The sequence below is a fragment of the Carassius auratus genome, unplaced genomic scaffold (genome assembly GCF_003368295.1).
Source record: "Carassius auratus strain Wakin unplaced genomic scaffold, ASM336829v1 scaf_tig00214183_4049273_7079891, whole genome shotgun sequence".
Classification (NCBI taxonomy): domain Eukaryota; kingdom Metazoa; phylum Chordata; class Actinopteri; order Cypriniformes; family Cyprinidae; genus Carassius; species Carassius auratus.
This window is the reverse complement of record NW_020527547.1, coordinates 2508018-2528783: the sequence shown is the minus strand read 5'-3', so window position 1 is coordinate 2528783 and position 20766 is coordinate 2508018. Positions and strand designations below refer to the sequence as shown.

Genomic DNA, 20766 nt, shown 5'->3' with positions numbered 1-20766 from the left:
CCATATTTTGACTTTGTCTGTGTACAAGTGCTAATAAAATGCTGTATCTTGTAAGGGAGGAAGTTAGAAGATGGAGGCAATCTGTTAAAACCTCTTGTGTGACTCAGACTTTTGTCACAATTCTGTCGCACTGGTGGGCAGAGCTTCATCTGCAAGTGTTACGGCCCATGAACTAAAACTTTCTGAAGCTTTTTGAAAAGATTGTTCTGTTATTTCCTTTGCCTTTCATCTAGATTTAGTTGCCGCTTGATCAATTACTTTCCAAAAGCTTCTATTTGTTGGTAATTTCTTTCACCATGTAGGTCATGAACCACAAAACTGTGTTTGAGATGTGGCCATTAGTTCTGCAATTAATGTTCGGCATGAAGCTGGACTTTTGAAACTTTCATCATGGCCTGTTTCAAAGCAGTGTTTACTGAATACTGAATTGCTGCAGATTGCAAAGCTGAACTTGATTTTAATAGTTTCTGTAGTTACAATAACATCCAGTGGGGGGCCTTGGAACTTCAGTGAGTGTGGAGCACTGAACCTCCATGTCCATATTTAGAGAGAGAGTGACACAGAAAGAATGTGTGTGAGGGAAACGGGACAGAGAGAGAAAGACAAACAGGGAAAGAAATGAGAAAGGCTTGCCAAAAAGGGAGGGTGAAAGGAAGAGGACAGTAATGAAAATTAAAGAGAAAAGAAAAAATTGTGGGGGGAAGGGAGATGGGTTGGGTGGGTAAAGTTCCTCAAACCAAGGTCCAGACAACTTCTCATCAGGGTGATAATATTAAACCACTGCATGATTGAAAAAATCATATTCTCAATCTGATATTATTTCCTTTGTGGGAATTTATGTATATATGTTTTTTGTTTCTGTGAATGAGAAGATTTAGGGAAGCATTGCCGAGGATGATTGAGGGATATGGATGAAAATGAGTCCACATCAGAAGGTCTCAAACGGCAGTGACCTTCAATCTACCAGAAGTGGACCGGTGACCAGGCCTGTGGATGAAAAGGTGAATTTATTATGTGTGTGTAAATTCAGCAACTGATTTACGAAAGGTGTCCTTGATTGGACCTCAAATTGAGATTAAGTGAGCAGTACTTGAGACATTTTCATAAACGTGCTTAGTGGTAGTGCATGCTTTTAGCTCATATTTAATATTATCTGCGGATATTCACACCACTGGTGCTGAGTTGTATCTAGATATGAAAGCCTCTACATAAAGTAAATATAGCCTCTGTTCTGGCTCCTTGAAGTAATTGCTGCATATTGCAAAGTGAAGTTTTTCTAATAGGCTGCCCAGTAACTTATGGGTTATCACAAAAAAAATCCGGTCTGTTACTAATAGTATTTCTGGGCCAGTAATGGGATTCATTTGATGAAAGCTGTTCATGGAGATTTTAATTTTGGAGGACAGAGCAATGATGCTGAAGGCTGTATCTAATATATACTGTGAATATATATATATATATATATATATATATATATATATATATATATATATATATATATATATATATATATATATATATATATATGCCTGTTTGTGCATGGTATTTACTGTGGCTCTTTTTTATTTGATAAAATAAAATGAAACTGAAAGGCCAGTTAACTTAGTCAGGTTGAGCGGAGGAGGAAGAGGAACATGATGAGGGAACAGGACAAAATGAATATGCCATCTAGATTACAGTATGTAAAGTCAGAGGTTTTTATGAGGGGGAGTGCATGGCTGGCTTTGATGGATGCAAACACACACACACACACACACACGATTAATGCAATGCATTACTTGGACACTCAAGAGCATTCAGTTTTTAGAAAAAAACTTTTCTGCCTTTCTTGGTATTGCAGTATATTTCCATCAAATACTGAATGGATTCCACTTAAGCCCAGATGCATAATTACATGTATCTGTGAGCATAATATCTGGATTTCCTGGAATGTGGTTAAATCTAGATTTTTTATCTTATTGGATTTATTTTTCTAAAGTAGAAATGTTTAAATGTTTTCTGAATGGTGTTGTTGGTTAGGTTTGAGGTTAATGCTATTCTTTCTTTGCTGTTGCTGGCATGATGTGATGTTGATGATGAGGGAATAAAGTTTAATTTAGGTTTGTAGAGTAAACTTTGCACTTTTTGAATTAAGCCTTCTCTACATTTAGTTGAGCATCTGCTTTTCAGTTTGTGGTTTATGATGTGATGTCTACAAGTCTTGTTTTTAGCACATGGTTTTATGTTTTCAGGGTATCCACTTTGCTAATGAATTTAAAATAATTTCATTTTAAGCATTTAAATTTTTGGATTTTAAAAAGAGTTTTGCAAGAGTTTGCCTTACCTTAAGATTTGCACAGTTTCTTAATCACTCTTTGTAAATACTGGTTTTACATTGAGATAATGTTACCTACAGTCTCTCAGTGGGGTTTGTAGCCTTTTCTTAGTTATAATAGTTTTAAGAGCATCTGCTCATCTGCAGTATGTCTCCACATGTTCCCTGCCACAACTAGAATGCATTGATGAAATCTTTGTTGATTCTATTATCTTTAGGATTCATTCAAAATTATGAAAGAACTTCTATTGGCAATTCAGAATGGAATATTTTAATATGCCCACCAGAATAATTGTTTGTTGATGGTTGCAATAGAGGGTTGCAATAATTACTAATTACCGTAAAGTCAGATTTGTTTTAGTTTTATCTTCATTAATTAATACTTTAGTTGCTGCTGATATATATGAGTTTGATGACTGTATGTGTATGCACACATACCTGGTGCTAAAAAGTACCATTTAGACGTATGTCAACATTTAAAACGTACAGATCGCTATGTATTTTTAGCTAAAAATTTTTAAATATTTATGTATCTTTTATAATATTAAGATATTCATATCAGGGTATTTTTATCATTTTTTTTATAAGTAATTTCGATTTTTAGACCCCTTAACCTTCCCCCAAACCTTAACCTACCCATTTTATAGTGAATATAAAAGGATATAAAACACAATTAACCAAAATATGCAGGAAAATAAAAATTTTTGTAACAATATAATATATTTATAGTCGCTAATCCCACTCCTACCTCAAAGCCTAAACATAACTATTTCTGTACAGTATAAGAAAAACAGACAGATAAAAGCAATTACAATAATTTGTTTATTGAAAAAGTGTCAAAAGCAGTACAAAAAGTTATCCAAATGACAAAGTGTTGCAGCCATCGTCCTCTCTGGTGGAATAGAGTAGGTCTGTGTGAGCCAGAGCAGAATTCATGTTGCTATTCGCTGAAAATATCCAGATTATTTTCCAGATCCACTCCGTACAGGTGCATCTCAATAAATTAGAATGTCATGGAAAAGTTCATTTCAGTAATTCAACTCAAATTGTGAAACTAATGTATTAAATAATTTAAATGCACACAGACTGAAGTAGTTTAAGTCTTTGGTTCTTTTAATTGTGATGATTTTGGCTCACATTTAACAAAAACCCACCAATTGTGGCAGAGGCTCAACAAATTAGAATACTTCATAAAACCAATGAAAAAACATTTTTAGTGAATTGTTGGCCTTCTGGAAAATATGTTTATTTAACATGAACTCAATACTTGGTAGGGGCTCCTTTTGCTTTAATTACTGCCTCAATTCAGTGTGGCTTTGAGGTGATCAGTTTGTGGCACTGCTAAGGTGGTATGGAAGCCCAGGTTTCTTTGACAGTGGCCTTCAGCTCTTCTGAATTTTCTGTCTCTCATTTTCCTCTTGACAATACCCGACAGATTCTCTCTGGGGTTCAGGTCTGGTGAATTTTCTGGCCAGTCAAGCACACCAACACCATGGTCATTTAACCAACTTTTGGTGCTTTTGGCAGTTTGGGCAGGTACCAAATCCTGCTGGAAAATGAAATAAGCATCTTCAAAAAGCTGGTCAGCAGAAGGAAGCATGAAGTGATCCAAAATTACTTGGGAAATGGGTGGAGTGAGTGGAGTTGGTTTTCAAAAAACACAATGAACCAACACCAGCAGATGACATTGCACTCCAAATCATCACAGACTGTGGAAACTTAACATTGGACTTCAAGCTTCTTGGGTTAAATCTTAAAACTATTATAACTAAAAAAAAATACTGCCTACAAACCCCAGTGAGAGACTGTAACATTATTTCAATGTAAAACCAGTATTTACAAAGAGTGGTTAAGAAACTGTGCAAATCTTAAGGTATGTACCTTCTATCTTGAAACTCTTGCAAAACTCTTTTTAAAATCCCAAAATTAAATTACTTAAAATTATTTTTTTTTAAATTCATTAGGAAAGAGGAGACCCTGACAACACAAAACCATGTGCTAAAAACAAGCCTTGTAGACATCACATCATAAACCACAAACTGAAAAGCAGATGCTCAACTAAATGTCAACATGCTTGGATACAGCACTCTGTGAACAGTCAGCTTCTTTGGCAAATGAATGTTTGTGACTTAACCTCCTCATGAAGGGTGTTAATGATTGTCTTCTGGACAACAGTCAGATCAGCAGTCTTCCCCATGATTGTGTAGCCTAGTGAACCAAACTGAGAGACCCTTTTAAAGGCTCAGTTTTAAGTTGATTAGCTGATTGGCATGTCACAATACTCTAATTTGTTGAGATTTTGAGAATTAGTTTTAGTTTTTAGTTTTAGCTAGTTTTTGTTGAATGTGAGCCAGAATCATCACATTTAAAAGAACCAAAGACTTAAACTACTTCAGTCTGTGTGCAATTAATTTATTTAATACATAAGTTTCACAATTTCAGTTGAATTACTTAAATAAATTATCTTTTCCATTACATTTTTATTGAGATGCATCTGTAAAAATGAAGGTGAATGTGCATCATTCAAAAAACCTCGCCACAGAAACATGGCATGTTGCAACCAGTGGCGAATATAAGCAAGAGCCAATGAGCATTTGATTATCCTGATGTAAATCCTGTCGTTTGAAGCGGCAACAATTGAACTTGTAAAGAGCTTAGAGTGCATCAGTCAGCATGGGCTTTGGGTCTTGTTTAACATTATGCAGGCCTATTCTTGGAAACAAGTTAGCAACAGAAATCACACAACAAAATGAAATGTTATTACTGCATATTAAGCAAATGAGTAAACAGTTTAATAATGCAATTGAAAACAAGGTAAAACAAACTAAATAAAGTTAAAGCACAACTAATAATAAAATTAATGCCAAGATTTCAATATTCATAAGGATACATTTTTAGGTGTCATCAATATTCAGTTTTGTACATTTAAATGCTGAAAAAAGTATTTTTACATTTAGATGCTGAAATATATGTAAGTATTGTAAGTTTTAGTGCCTGTAAAAACTTAAGTGAATGTATGTTTTATAGAACCACATTTGATGTAAAATACATACGAATTATCATGAGATCACTTTACAGCATAACTGTTTTTAATTTTTAGAAAATGAAGTCCACAATCCCAAGAAGAAAAACCGCTGTAATTAAAGCTTTCAGCAAAACCAGACAAAGGTACATGCAAATACACACATATCACATCTCATTATTCTTTCCCTGTGCAACTGGTTTTTCCTTCTTCACCCTTTAATTGAATCCAAGCTTAAAATCAAAATGCCTCTTTTGTTCTTCTATTCCTCACTAAATGACTGATCTATATGTGTGTCAGAGCTTCCATGAATCAAACATAATCACTTGCTTGCCACTTCTTGATTGCAGGACTCTATCAAACAGAACTTAATAGCACAAAGTTCACGGAATCAAAGATATTTCAGACTTTGTGAAAACTGGCTACATTAAAAAGAAAAAAGACAAAGTCTAATACTGTGTGTGTCTATGGGCTTGTCTGGTCAGTACGATTCAAGAAAAAATGCTGTTAGATATGCTGTTATATATAGCATATATTGAGTTGTCTGTTCTTTCATGTACTTGCATGATACATTTCTTGTAAAGATAATAGAGCTGTTGGCAGAGAATATATGACATTTATTTAGGCAAACTGACAAATAGTTCCCTTTCAGTCGGTCACTCTCGACGTCATGTTGTTGACCGTCAAATTGGGATCTCGCTAAGAGAGACCAATCTACTTAGAGTTTTAAACTAATTTACATAGGCATGCGATAATTGCATCCAGCTGCTGCTGATCATAGTGTGAGCATAAAAAGGCAACAGGTGCATCGTATACCAGTTTTTTGCTTCGGAGCCGAGTACCAAACTGCTTTGTGTGTGATGAGTTCAGCGTGCTCTAGGGAGCTTCTTGTGTTGGCGGACAACGCCTCAGCGGTGGTCGTTCCTTTGTCAAGTGGGTTGCCCACTTCAGGCTGCGCTACCTACTGTCGTGCTACAAATGACCATTTCTCCTGTGCGTTTCAGCATCTAAAAGAGCATTTCCCTGAAAGAGCCTATTTCTCTAAACGAGCTTACACACGTGTGTCTTTGTAAAGACGATGGATAGTATTTTTAAAGATGCCGCTTCACCGATGTGTTTTGGATGTGGTCGTTTCCTTGGTGCCGGGTGATGGTTACGATCGCTGCTTCAAGTGTCTGGGCATTAAACACACTGAGGTGGTTTTCACAGATGAGCTATGCTTTCCTGGGCTGCAGAGAGGGTATTTATAAGTAGAGAATTTTAAAGTTTAATTTGCACTTTAAATTTTACATAATACACAACATTATTAATCTAAAGGGATGTTTGTTACACATGGGGGATGCTTCTTGTCATTTTTTTTTCACACCATCCCCCCTCATCCATCCTCAATTGCAGCCCTGGGGATAGCACATTTCTCTCAGGTACTCTTAAACCACATCTGACTGAAGTGTCAACAGCTTTCATGCATGTCTTTTAAAATAAAATCTTGCATCAGCATTAAGAATAAGGTTTTTTTTATGTCATTTCTTTGGCCGTACACTCTGCGACCCACTCAGACGGTCTTGGGTTGAGACCCACCAGTTGAGAAACACTGGGCTAGAAGACACACTCTGCCTTATAAAGGCAGGAATGCAACAACAGACACACGCACGTAACAAGAAAGCTGGCAACGTGCGTCATTCACATTACAAGCAAGAAGAGAGAGAGGGAAGATGCCAAGACAAAATTATCACTAAATACAACAGAAAGAAAAAAAATCTGTTTTTTTTATTATATTTACTTATTTGTATCTAATGTCAGAAATCTGTTTGGAATAAGACTTTTCGGAAAAAGCATAGATAAATTAAAAATACTTGAATAATGAAATTTGCTGTTGCTGCAATCAACACATCATTCAAATTAAATTAGCTTGAGATTCATGAGAATGATAATATGTTCCAGGCTGAATCATAGCGGTTAGGAAGTATAGTATGCAGCATCTGAAGAAATGTTTGTCATGAAGTTGACTGGCTGCAGGTTATAGTTATATGAGAAAACTGCGGCAATAAAAACAGGCATCCGGGGAAGAAAAATTGTGTTTGGTTGGAGTGTTAAAACTGACTCATTGTTTACTCTACTAATGTAATATTCAGCTTGTTGTCATGGCAATGAAGTACGCAGGTTTCATGAAGAAATTTCAACCTTCAGTGAAAATAGTTTCTTTTTGGTCAACATCAAAAATTTTTACTAAACGTGCTTACGTGCTCAGAATATTTCAGCTTTTCTGCACCAAGTAAACCTTGGTTCATAAACTTTTCACAAACCTTTTTGAGCTGTTTAGAATGGTGACATTCCTGCTTCTAAGTATTACACTATTTGTGAATATAAAGGAATGAATAAAACATGCAAACATTTTTATAATGATTCTGTAGTTTGTTTTATCCCATTCCATGGGAGATGTAGTTGATCAAACTTTATTTAATATCATCAAAACTTGTATTTAGTAAAAAAAAAAAAAAAAAAACAACAACTCAGATTTCCTTAATTCTCACTGTATTTGTATTACATACAGGGAAATGTATGACTATAAAACAACAGCAGATTTGAAATCAGGACATTATGATTTCAATTGACACACCCCTTAACCTGCATCATTGTCGTATGTAATCAAGGATGCTTGTTCTACGACAAGAGTAACTGGTGTCTTTTTTTTTTTGTGCAAAATATCTTTGCAAAATTTATAATCTAACCTTGAGAATATAAAAACCTATAACTGCATTTCATGAGCATCATGACCTGTGATCAGAATATGTTAGGACTCATATACAGATGTTATTTCATGCAAAATGGTGTACTGCTGTTTATGCATTAGTAAATCAAGCCAGTGACTAAATTTAACACTGTTCCTGTTAGTAGTGTGAAAACCATCTGTTCTCTATATTATGATTATTTCATAAACAAAAAGTGATCAAAGATTGCTCTTTTTATAATCGGTGGATATCTTTTCAAGATAATATGGCAACTTTTGTCATTTTTGTTTGAAAATAAATGTGATATTAACATGTTCACTCTTCTGCAGTGATGAGTATGGGGCATGTAATGTATCCCAAAATGCAGTGCTGTTGATGGAAGCTCACGTTCACCTTACCACCGGCTTGCAGTCAAGAGAGAGACTTCTGCTGCTTTTCTCAGACTCACTTATCATCACCAAAACTAAGTATGTTCGAATTTCTAAGAGTGTGAATACGTGTAAAATGTAAGACATCTGTCTCTCTAAGAGTGCATGTGTATACAATGTGTGCATTACCTGTTACAGGTCTCTGTATCTAAAGCTGAAGGCTCGTGTTAGCCTCTCAGACATATGGCTTGCATCCTGTGTTCATTACATCACAGACAGGAAGCTCACCTCCAAGAACTCATTTGTGATTGGCTGGCCGACTACCAACTATGTCGTCACTTACAGGTAGTCTTTGAAAAACTAATGATGTAAACATCTGAGATCTTGGAAAACCAAACCAGTCTGATATGGTCACTGAAAGTCATTCAGACAAATAGCTCTGAAAAGTTCTAAACTGTTTATGAGTTTGAGATGAAACAACCCTTCTTGAAAAAAAGAACTATTATTCAGTGGAAGGGAAGGAATAATAGATGTGTTAATGCTTTAGGCACTTCCAGTGTGCTGAGATCCACCCACTCAGCTGCTACTGACTTGATCTTAAAACACTGCATGATAAGGTGCTCATTTTAAATTCTCATGTGAAGTTCAGATTATCTGGTATAAATGCATTCTCTTAGCTCAGCTCAGCTCGGCATTTTGTCCTTCACAGTGCTGATTCAACTCCTTATTAACCTATTTTTAAGTCATTCATTAGGCGTATTGTTGTAGAAACAAAGATACCTGTAGGTCCTTGAAATGGGAAGCACACTGTATACTGCAAATTACAGGATACATTTTTCTTTTTTGACTGAGTATGATATTAGGGTTGCACTTTATTTTACAGTACGTGTACTAACGTGTACTTATAGTGTACTTACAGTGTATTTATCTAAGAAGGTTCTGGTAATACAATGTAACTATATGGGGTAGGGTTAGGTTTAGGGGTAGGTTCAGGGTTAGTACCTAGTTATTACATAGTTATTGTAATTACTATAATAAGTACATAGTATGTACATGAGCAACAGGACTGTAAAATAAAGTGCTACCGATATTAGTTATTTAATGTCACAAAGACATTGCAGTGAGGACCTTTTCATGTTAGTTACATTTTTTTTTTAAATAACACTGTACACCTGTCATTGTGTGTTCATCATGAAACTAATGTGAAAAATATCAGAAATTAAATGTGCAAGATTTAGAAGGTCTCAACTGCATTTGTCTTACAGTGACCTCTAAGGCCCATAATATAAGGTTTTAAGCTTCTCAAAAGGAAGTCGCAACAAAATTCAGTGGATTCATCTACATCTGTGGTCCTCACAGTTCATTTTAAAGCTAGCATTCGTATTAAATCTAGAATTCGACTTGATGTGTGAACAACAAGTTGTTTTGGTTTGTGTAAATGAAGTTTAAATAAGTTTCTTTGGTATGAATAGTAGATACAATAGGTAAATGTGACTGCTGTGTCCACAGGTAAAACGGTAAATTACATTGTTATTCATTGCTCCTTTTGCCAAGTGTGGTCCAAGCCACAGTATATTATATGAGACACATACCTTTCTGAATTTATTTTGTTAAATAAAAAAGATCTCATGTAATATGGAACACATGCCTAACCTACATAGGTCTAAGATTGGATCAATTATTGAAATGAGTCACAAGCTCAAGACTAAAAACCTATATCACATGCAAACCACACACAATAGAACTCAATGTCTGAAAATCTACTTATGTCAAGCACTTTGTGAATGGAAAATTGAAATGAAATCTAACATTCTGTATGTCTTTCTCTCTCTCTCTATCTATTCACCTGTTCTTCCAAACCTAAGCTCATCAGAAACAAAGGAGAGATGGTTACATGCTCTTCAGTGGTAAGGAAACAAAACACAAATCAAAAGCTAACATCAACCTCATATAATATATCATAATACAAGTTTTCTTTCTAAACTTAGATGTAAATTTATTTATTTATTTATATTTATTTATTTTCTGTTAAAGGTCAATTTTCTTGACTTTTCCATGCCTTTGTATTGGTGTCTAGCGTTCTTATTTGTTATTGTTTGTTTGTAATAATGTTTCACTCTTCAGGCATACCTGCAGAGCCAGGCAAAAAGTCTTGCCAAATGCCATTCTTCTCTACGTCCTGCTGATTTGCCATCCAGATGACACCAGCTCAGCGGTACACAAGAGCTTTTTTAGTTTAATTTGGACTTGAGCTACTCCCTGTCCTCCGGGAACTGAATCCATATCTCTGTTTATAAGTGGAAGTTATTTGTACTCTTGCCTGAAGCTTTTCATTGTGATTTAATGGTCAATGTTGTTGTTTGTTTACGTTCTATTGGCTGTTAAGACCGTTGCTGTGGCAGTGGACGTGAGCACAACTGCAGAAAATGTGGTTCAGTACATAATGCAGCAGTGCAAACTATTGGTAAGTGATCCTTAAGAGCTTCTTGTTGAGAGTGAAGTGTAATACAAACTATTTATCCTCTTTAAAGCACTACTGAGTACAAGGGAGTGGTCCAAATGAGAGAGACGTGATTTTTCTTTGCACCCGATATCAACTTGTGTATTGGTGGATATGAATAGCTACCCATTTGAGTCAATGTGCTTCTATAATTTTGTGCACATCATTCTGTTGCTTTCACCACTCACTCTACATTGTGCCAAGTTTGTCCACTGGCATTTCCTGTGTTCGATAACAGCCACTTCCTCTTTCCGGTCTCTTTCCAAAACGTAATGGCCATTTCCTGTGTGCAGGGTGAAGTCTCAGACTACCAGTTGTGTGTAAACTATGAAAAAGAAGAGGAAACATACCCCCTTATTGGTGATGACACAGACACACACACACACACACACACACACACACACACACACACACGTTAACTTAATCTAAACAGGGACATTGCATAGATGTCTATTGTTTTTATACAGACTTTTTAATATGTCAATTTTTTTTTTTTTTTTTTTTTTTTTTTTTTACAAATGATGAGTTTTTGAAAGATTCTATCAGGTTTGCCCATACAGAGTGTATATAGTACTTTATCATAACACACTCTTCAGGAGCTAAAACTAGTATTATGCATCTTTATTACCAGGGTAAAACAGATGGGAGCACACTGAATTTACATATTTCATTTACAAGATTCTGTTAGATTTCATATAAAATTGATATTTAAAGAGTATTGTTCAAACTCTATCATCACCTTTGTGTGTTTATACATAAAGCATGATTTTCCTCAAATATTTCCAAATGTTGGTTGAACTCCTCTGAGGGACATTGCCGATGATTCAGCCTAAAGTATGTGTCTTTAAAAATTCTGTGCTATGATGAAACTTTTTTGCTTAATGGTAGCTCTGTGATGAAAGACCCAGCATAATAAAAAAAAAAAAACAGTCTGTCGGGAAATAAAGCAGCCTGCAGGACTGCAGATCATATGTATGCAAGTAAGGTTTATTGTATGAGACAACAGGATATGAGCATTTTAGTATCAGATAACAAAATCCAAAACTCAATTTATCTTCAAATCTTTCTATGTCTGCCTGTTTCACTCTCTATATTGTGGGACAACCTCAGGATAATTCTCTCCAAATGCCAGCCGCAAACATTCACAAACGCAGACAAGCTAATCGTCACTGTCTAAATTAATCCAAAGTCTTATTTGGATTTCCAGTAGAAAGGTTGCATACTAATCCTTACTGCGGGATTTTTATATAGATTTTATACTAGTGAAAAATAAGGTAAAAAAATGATTTGGTTGTGTGTGCTTTTTTTTTTTTTTACAAAAGCATATACAGAATGAAATATGTTAGCAATAAACACAATTATACGCTTTTTGGCCCTTGCACTGTTCTTTGTAAATGAAATTTCCTGCCGTATAAAACACCAATTTCCTTTCTCTTCCTGTCAATTTCTTTTCTCTCTTCTAGGCCACGAGTTACCATTTTTCATCCTGCATCACTCCCTGAGAAGTCAGCAAGATCAACTGCACATGCCCAGTGAGCCCCTGCAGGAAGCCTTTAGTTCTGGCCAGCAGACAGAAGCTACTCCCAAGACCCCTCACTTCACCCTAAAAAACAGAACACACTCTCCTAGAGGTCAGTGCTTTTGTCACTAACAGAAAACTTTATTGTGGAATAATGGAATTAACATGGATTTAAAATGTGTTAAATTGAGCTGTGAATACTATACTCTTATTGGTAGCCTAAATATTTCATATTAGATGAGGCAGGGGACATATGGACCTTTGTGATTGATGAACGGTTGAGTTCTGCAGGCACAGATTCAGTGTGTAACAGTAGTGAGAGGTTCCTCAACACTTAATCAATATAATATGCTGATTGCTATATATATATATATATATATATATATATATATATATATATATATATATATATATATATATACACACACACACACACACACACACACACACTTATATTTACATTCATATCCCATGTCATTCTAAAACTCCGACAGTTCAAACTCCAACAATTCAATATTTCAGCTGCTCTCTGGCATTTTCGAAGGTCAGTGAATTGATTGGTTTTCATAATGTGTGTTTTCTTTTCTTTTTTGCTGAAATGATTGCTGGGAAGCCATATTATAATTATACTTATTGTTAAACCTTTTCATCAATTGTTTCCTATTTCAAAATACATTAAAGCGTATTTTATGTTCTGTGAGAATATCCCCACTCACAGCAGGTCATCTTGTGTGTTAAATGAAATTTTCACTGAAGGAAAAAGTGACTTCTTTGTCTCCCGTAAGTGATGATGACTGGACAAAAGTGCACTGGGAGCTGCCATTTCAACTCAAATTACTCCAGCGCTCATGGCCAGAGTCTAATATGCTTGAATGTTTACCCTGACAGTCTGTGTCCTGTTCCTCATAAAGCATGCAGATCCCAGTGGCAGAAAGGATGTTCATGTCCTGAACTGTTTATAGTATAGTCTAAGGTGAAGTCATGGAACACCAGCACAATATTGTACAGCACCAGGTTTACAATATCTTGACAGACCTGTTTACACAGCAGGCAAACTGGAATGTGTCCACCTCCAATTCTTGTTTCCCAGGACACACTTTCCATTATCAAAGTTGTGTGAGAAGGTTGTTGATCCAGGTGGTTGTGGATGTCTTATAACCTGTGCTTATAGCTGACTGCATTTTAATCTTTAAAAAAATAAATGAATTCTAATTAATTCAACATGCTGTGCTCTTGTCCATTAGCTCTGAATGTCCATCAGGATTCATTTTGGTAAGCCAATAATTATGAGCAATTAGAGTTGTCAAATGATGAGCTAAGGTCAGGAAAGTGTCAAATCCGTCAGTATGTATACTGTATGTGTATTATGTTTTTGAACGGACTCTTCTCTGTTATCTGTTTTTTATTTATCACTTTGAAGCATAAAGATATTTACATCATTGTGAGAGGAATTTGACATTTCTTTGAAAATACCACAAGCTTTAATGCAACTTTAGTCCATCCTATAAAAGCAGTTATTTGTATAAAGTTACTAGAGTACTTCTAAACATGATTATGCACATAAAAGCAACGGCCTTTTATCTTCTGTGAATGTCACAAACTTTTTTCTCAGAACTTTTCATTTAGATTTTTCATACATTTTATTAGTCTTATGAAACGATACATTTTGAAATAGATGTTTTATGGCCTAACATATGAATAATGTCCTGACAAGATGCAATTACTGTTACAACTATGCAAATGCTCCAGTTCTTTTCCCTTTTGCAATTACATGAGTGTCCAATTATTGTAATGAACCTTTGAATACAATCATAGATTTTTGCAAAGCTGTTAAGGACATTTCAGTGTTTATTAAGACAGCAGCTACAGTTTCCGCATTTATCACCATAGTCAACATGTAATTTAGTTATTCATTTTCCAGCACTAATTGATTAAGTAAATAATGCTTATTATACTACCTCTTATACTACCAATAAGCTATTTGGATTCCTCTCACATCTCATAATATTACACTTGATTGTACATAATAGTGCCAGCAGGGGTCAGTTATTAATAATAGAGCCCTTGCATTCAGAACTAGACAAAGAGCTTTAAGAGGACCATTCAGAATAATCACACAGGATTCAGCCTGTTCTGATCTCTTCTCATGCCCTCCTTATCCCTCTACAAACACCATTACACTACAATGATATTAAGGACATCAGAGCATGTGATCAGACTGAAGATGAGACATGAGACACTTAGGGGCCTTTTACACGACAACATTTTCAGACATTTTTTTTTAAGGGGTTTCAAAGAGGAAGAACTTGAAAACGCCACCGTTGTCGTTTCAGTGTAAACACCCAAAGCGGGAATCTTTGAAAACGCTGACTTAATGTGTGTGTGTAGTACGAGTTAGGTATGTTGATATGTGCATTACTTGTCGATTTTTATGGTAAGCGCCAACAAACATACACAAAAATTGTGTGGATTTACTTTACCAATATTACAACCAACAGCAGAGACACATCATATAATCATCACTTACCTACAGGTAACAAGATGACAGCACCAACTACTGGTCTGGCATACATAATACAGCATTTTGGTCATTTTCGCGGATATGTGTAAACGCGAATCATTTTGAAAACAATTTCATATATACGTGAAAGTTTTTTCAGTTTTTGACTACATCATTGATGTGTAAATGTAGTCTTAGTGACACTGAAATGCTGAAAGGAAACATTTACTTGAAAGAGGGTGCATCTTTTCTTTCTTTCTTTCTGTCTTTCTTTCTTTGTTTTTTTACTCAAACATAAAATAAAGTAGACGCAACCACCATTTGTCAAAATAAACAAACTGGAATTAGCAGAACAGTAGCCTTCTAAATAATGAATTTGCCAATTGTGCTTCATTGACAGGTGCTTTGCTGAAACATAAAAGGAAAAGGTCTCTGATTGATTGGGCTCTGAGGAGGGGACACTTCAACCAATCCGATGGCCAATCTGACCCACAAACTGCCTCTCACAAGCTATTCGGGCAGCCTCTGTCCTCCATTTGTTCTGATGGAAACCTGCCCAAGCCAGTAATGGTAAGTTTCCACTGGCTCTGGATTTGTTTGTTTCACTATATTTTGTCATGTTGGGTTTTATTGTCCATGGGCGCTCATCAAGTACTGTAACCTTAGTGTCTTAATGAATGTGGCATGAATGAGGTGTGCTCATGGACAATAAAAACCAACATGACAGAATAAAAATATAACTATGTAAATTGAATAATTGCCGTATTTTTCGGACTATAAGTCGCACCTGAGTATAAGTGGCATCAGTCCAAAGATACGTCATGATGAGGAAAAAAAACATATGTAAGTCGCACCAGACTATAATTCGCATTTATTTAGAACCAAGAACCAAGAGAAAACATTACCGTCTACAGCCCTCTCGCGGCTGTAGATGGTAATGTTTTCTCTTGGTTCATTTCTCTCGGTTCATGTCAAATTAATTCTGATAAATAAGTCGTACCTGACTATAAGTCGCAGGACCAGCAAAACTATGAAAAAAAGTGTGACTTATAGTCTGGAAAATACGGTAATAGTAGTAATAATAGTATTGTTGCACTTTATTTATTTTTTATTTTTAAATAAAATAATAAACAAAATAATAAATAGAGTGTTATAATACTATTATATTTTAAAATAAAAAATTGTATTTAAATAAAAATAGAATTATATTATTAGTACACTTAAAAATACAATGCTAATAATTACATTTTTATTAAAGTTTTATTTTTATATGAAGATTCATTATTTTCAAACCTAAAATCAACAAGCTTTTTTACAGTTCCCTATCGAGCATTCTGTCTACACTGTGAGAATCTCTATGGGAACTCCTCCCCTTCTCCAGTTTCCTAAAACATTATAGGATAACGCCAGTTCAATATACTGTCCAATTGTCGCTACTTATCCAAATTGCATGCAATTATAGACAAGCTGCAGGCAGTTTAAATGCGGCGAGAACAAAAATTTGTGGTTGCCAGCACCAGAAGATACTACAACTTATTTAAAAAAAAAAATATATATATATTAGGATTTATTTATTGAATTTTCAAAACAAGATCAAGTAATAAAATAAACAAAAAAAAAAAACTAAATCAGGTAAAATAATAATAATAATAATAATAATAATAAAATAAATATCTTAGTTACAAATGTGTGCTACTAACATGATAATGCAATTGCACAATCGGGATAAATGGAGTAATAATAGTACAGTGTAGATGGCAGTGTTAATTTTGACACGAAATTTTAATTTAGTTTTAGTCTTAGTCTTTTGACTATAATTCTTTTTAGTTTTAGTCAAGTTTTAGTCATCTGATTTGTTTTAATTTTAGTCTTATTTTAGTCGACTAAAATTGCTTGGTATTTTAGTCAACTAAAATTGCTTGGTATTTTAGTCGACTAAAATAAGACTAAAATCAATAACAGATTTACTAGACAATTTTTTACAGCTGGTATAGGAAACAAACTTAACCAAAATATATAAAACACAAATTCAACTTTATTTCAACACAACTGTGTCTTTATTTCGATTCAAAAGCTTTTATGCAGCAACAAACACTGTCATGATAATGTAAACAATAACTAGCTGCCAATTGACCATCAATAAAAGAAAAATAACGTTAGGTCCAGGACCTTAAAGCTTACAGCTGAGCTGAACAATAAGTGCATACATTTAAAGTAAATATTTAATAAGTTGGCAGCTAGGTGGATAAAAAAAGTAACAAGATTTTATAAGGTATTCATTTGTCTAGCAATATTGTATGTTTTAAATACTACAATATTGCTAGATTTGTATGTATAATGATAGGATGTGAACATTCATGTTTCACATGACTAATATAGAAATATTTGTGATATTGTCAACAAGTAGAACATTATAAAATATACTAAACATAAGTATTAATCAAATGTATTTATCATGATATTACGTATTAGTATTGTGCTCGCATCTAATTTGAAGAAGGGGCTATTTTACAGTACTTTTCAGTTCGTAATATTTAATGCTACAACATCTACGCACTGCACTATTCCAATTTTGCTTAGCTCAATAAACAAAAGAACATCGTTGTAAAATTACATTTGAGAAAATGTCCGGGTGGCTCGTCTGTAAATGTCTTTTCAAATTGGTTGTGTTCTTGCCACGAATGAGCGCTCTGCGTGCTTTACACTTTGTTTTGTTTTGTTCGTCGTCATACGTGAAGTGAGCTGTGGACATTTTGTCGCTCTTTTAGACAGTAGGGACTTTAAGCAACAGCTGCGAATGGAACGGCTACAGCGACCGGAAGTTTGCCGTCACACCGCTGTAGCCAAGAACGTAAAAGTCACTAAGCAACGGTAAAACAGAACAGCGCAACGCAGCATTAATTCATTTATTGAGATCCAAAAAAATATATAATTTAAAAAAGCAAGAGGGGGATTGCTTTTGGCGTTAAATGACAATCTTTTGTCAGAAGAGGAGTTTTTAATATTGTATGATGTAAATAAGTCTAAAAACATAACATTTATTTACCTAACCTCTCACGTTGTAGCGACTCTGGCAAATCAGCTGTTCTCCCGTAGTAGACCGTTAAATTAGAACGTCAGAAAGTAGCAGTTAAATTCGCGCATGCGCAATACAACGCCAGAATGGCGTTGCCGTTCCACCAGAGGCTGTTGCTTAAAGTCCCTATCACCTCTTCGAATGCCGACTTCCCGGGAGCTCATAAAAACTGAAAACCTTCGCTCCACGTCTCAATAAGTCAGGCTCTGATTGGTTCTCTTCTCTCATGCAGTCTGTTCTGTTTTGCCGGTTCTTTTGCTCATTCCTCGCATCTCTCCCGTCTGCTGATTTGATTTTCGTCACAGTCTATTTTCGTCTCGTCCTTTATTCGTTGACGATAATGTCAATCAATTTAGTCATAGTTTTAGTCTCCATCAGTGCCTTCTATTTTAGTTTTCGTTTCGTTTTCGTCGGCAAAAATATATTCGTGACGAAAATAATGACGAAAATATTTAGTCAACGAAATTAACACTGGTAGATGGATAATTAATCAAGAGAAATTGCATCCAGCTGCAGAGTGTTGGAGGCATGAAGCCTGGTTTATTTTTTTCTAATTTAATAAAAAATAAAGCATCTTTATGCTTTAGTCTGAGAGGGGACGTGAAGACCTTTCCAATGCAATAGAATACAAGGCCATCCTAAAAAGGTGAGAAAAGCTATCAGCTCAATGAAATGGGATGGCAATGACAAGGCAAGACTCCAAACAATCCAATTAGTGTAGAGGGAGAAAGTTTAAAAGATTTGGTAGCTGAAAGTGAGTCAAAAACCACTCATAAAAAAGAGACAGAGCAGCCCAAGTCCAGAACATGTGGGCTTAATTAGCTGGTTCTGGATGACACTTGTCACAACGTGGATCAATATTTGGAAACATAAGGGCTAATTTACTTTTGGACCAGTGTAATTTGTAGACACCTTTACACTGTAAAATCCCATGGCAGGAGAAAACAGATTAAATATGAACACGTTTTAAAACCAAATGCCATGTCTCTGTATCTATCTCAATGTTAAGACTCCTAGCCCAGGTAATCTGGAGACAGCCAGAAGCCAGGGGATGACATACAAATAAAGTACTGTATAATGTAAAGATAGCTCTACTTTGATAAGGATTTGCATTGAAAATACCATCAACAACGGGGAACCTGGGAAAATGCTTGCGGACAGAGTCCCGGATTTGCAAATATCAAAAAAAAAAAAAAAAAAAAAAAAAATGGGACCATGGCAATTAAAGACTTCAAATCATATGTCAAATGTTCAAATGAAGCGAATGTTATTGCCTGAATTGACACCAGATCTTCAGACAGTTCTTAACTATAACATTATTGGAAATGTTAAGGTGATAAAGACAGAGGAAGACAGAGAAGAGACATAAGTGCAGAATTATTACATGCAGCCTCCTTTATACTTAACCAGAGTGGGGGCTGATCATTAGAACTACACCAGAATAACATATTTCTGACATTTGCAGCCCGATAATAAGACAAGAAGTTGGGTAGTGCTAAACCACCCAACTCTTTGTTTTTTTGTTTTTTGTAAGATGCCTTTTCGTATGCTGGGAGTGTTCAAAATCCAAATAAATAGAAAAATAGAGAGCATTTTCAAAAGGTAAATCAAAATATAAAACTCAGAACAGCAAAAGGAAATATTATCACTGTTTGCCTGCACCAAAATGCTTGAGTGGCACTTTAATAACTCAGACCAAATATATCTGCAGCTAAACTGAATAAAAGCAGAACGAACTGATGAAATGCTAAGAAAAAAACCCCCACAATAAATAAATACAATTTATGAATGATGCAGTGCTAATTGACATAATTTATTACAGTACAGAAACTAAAAAGTATATTTTCTACCTTATTCTGTGCAGAAAAGTAAAATAATTGCCATGTAATTGTAGCCTAGAATATAAAACAATCATAAAATTCCCATTAGGAAAAAAATATTGATTACAGATGAGTGATTGATTATTGTCCAGCAGTGTATTTGATTTCTTACAGCTAATTAAAAGTAATTAAAAAAAGAAGAGAATTCCTTGTAAAAATAAAAAAAAAAAAAAAAATAAAAATAAAAATTATAATAATTATGATAATACATAGGCTACATACATAAAATGATTGTATTTGACATTTGTCACTTCTGAAATGATGGCTATGCCCTTAGTACAACAAAATGTTAGCTCATACATAATACTCTTAAAGCTCTTTTTAAAAAAGTCATGTCAAAAAGTCTTGTCATGTCGCATCATTAAACTAGAATTTAGCAATGGACAAATTTTTTTTACCTACAGTTTTCTAACCATAAAGGCTGGTGTAATTTGCAACCTGACTAAGCATTTTATTTTTTATAAGAATTTAGGGGAAACATTTAAATAATCCTGTGAATGCACTTAAAGAATGTAGAATCGAATCGTTGTAATCGAATCGAATTTGTGAATCAAATTAAATCATTCTAAATTTGCAAAAATTGTTATTGAATCAAATCGAAAACCTATGAATCGTGAATCGAATCACTGCCTTCCCAAAGATTCAGAGCCCTACCTTGAAGGGAAGTGGCCCACTGCCACCAGCAGTGGCTTACTGGTGGCTTACTGGTCGTCTTCTCCCCCAATCCTTTTTGCTGAGAACCTTCAACCTGAGCGACCTCAGTTATGCAGAGGAAACTGCCAACTCCTGCTCAACTCCTGGTACTTCCAGTCGAGTTGCTGCTGGGCTGCTTTGAGGAGGAGTGTTCTTTTTTCTGAT

At 35.0% G+C, this 20766-nt stretch overlaps 1 protein-coding gene across 1 annotated transcript in view; it reads left to right on the top strand.

The window, feature by feature from the left end:
- Positions 1 to 555: 555 nt before the first annotated feature.
- arhgap20b (Rho GTPase activating protein 20b) overlaps positions 556 to 20766 on the top strand; it is a 36799-nt gene continuing 16588 nt past the window's right edge. The window contains exons 1-11 of the mRNA XM_026256752.1: positions 556 to 763; positions 873 to 1001; positions 5415 to 5482; positions 8395 to 8532; positions 8632 to 8778; positions 10299 to 10340; positions 10558 to 10648; positions 10820 to 10897; positions 11227 to 11293; positions 12397 to 12564; positions 15353 to 15522. Of these exons, the coding sequence (XP_026112537.1) occupies positions 912 to 1001; positions 5415 to 5482; positions 8395 to 8532; positions 8632 to 8778; positions 10299 to 10340; positions 10558 to 10648; positions 10820 to 10897; positions 11227 to 11293; positions 12397 to 12564; positions 15353 to 15522 (1059 nt within the window). The 5' untranslated portion in view covers positions 556 to 763; positions 873 to 911. The remainder of the gene's footprint in view (positions 764 to 872; positions 1002 to 5414; positions 5483 to 8394; positions 8533 to 8631; positions 8779 to 10298; positions 10341 to 10557; positions 10649 to 10819; positions 10898 to 11226; positions 11294 to 12396; positions 12565 to 15352; positions 15523 to 20766) is intronic.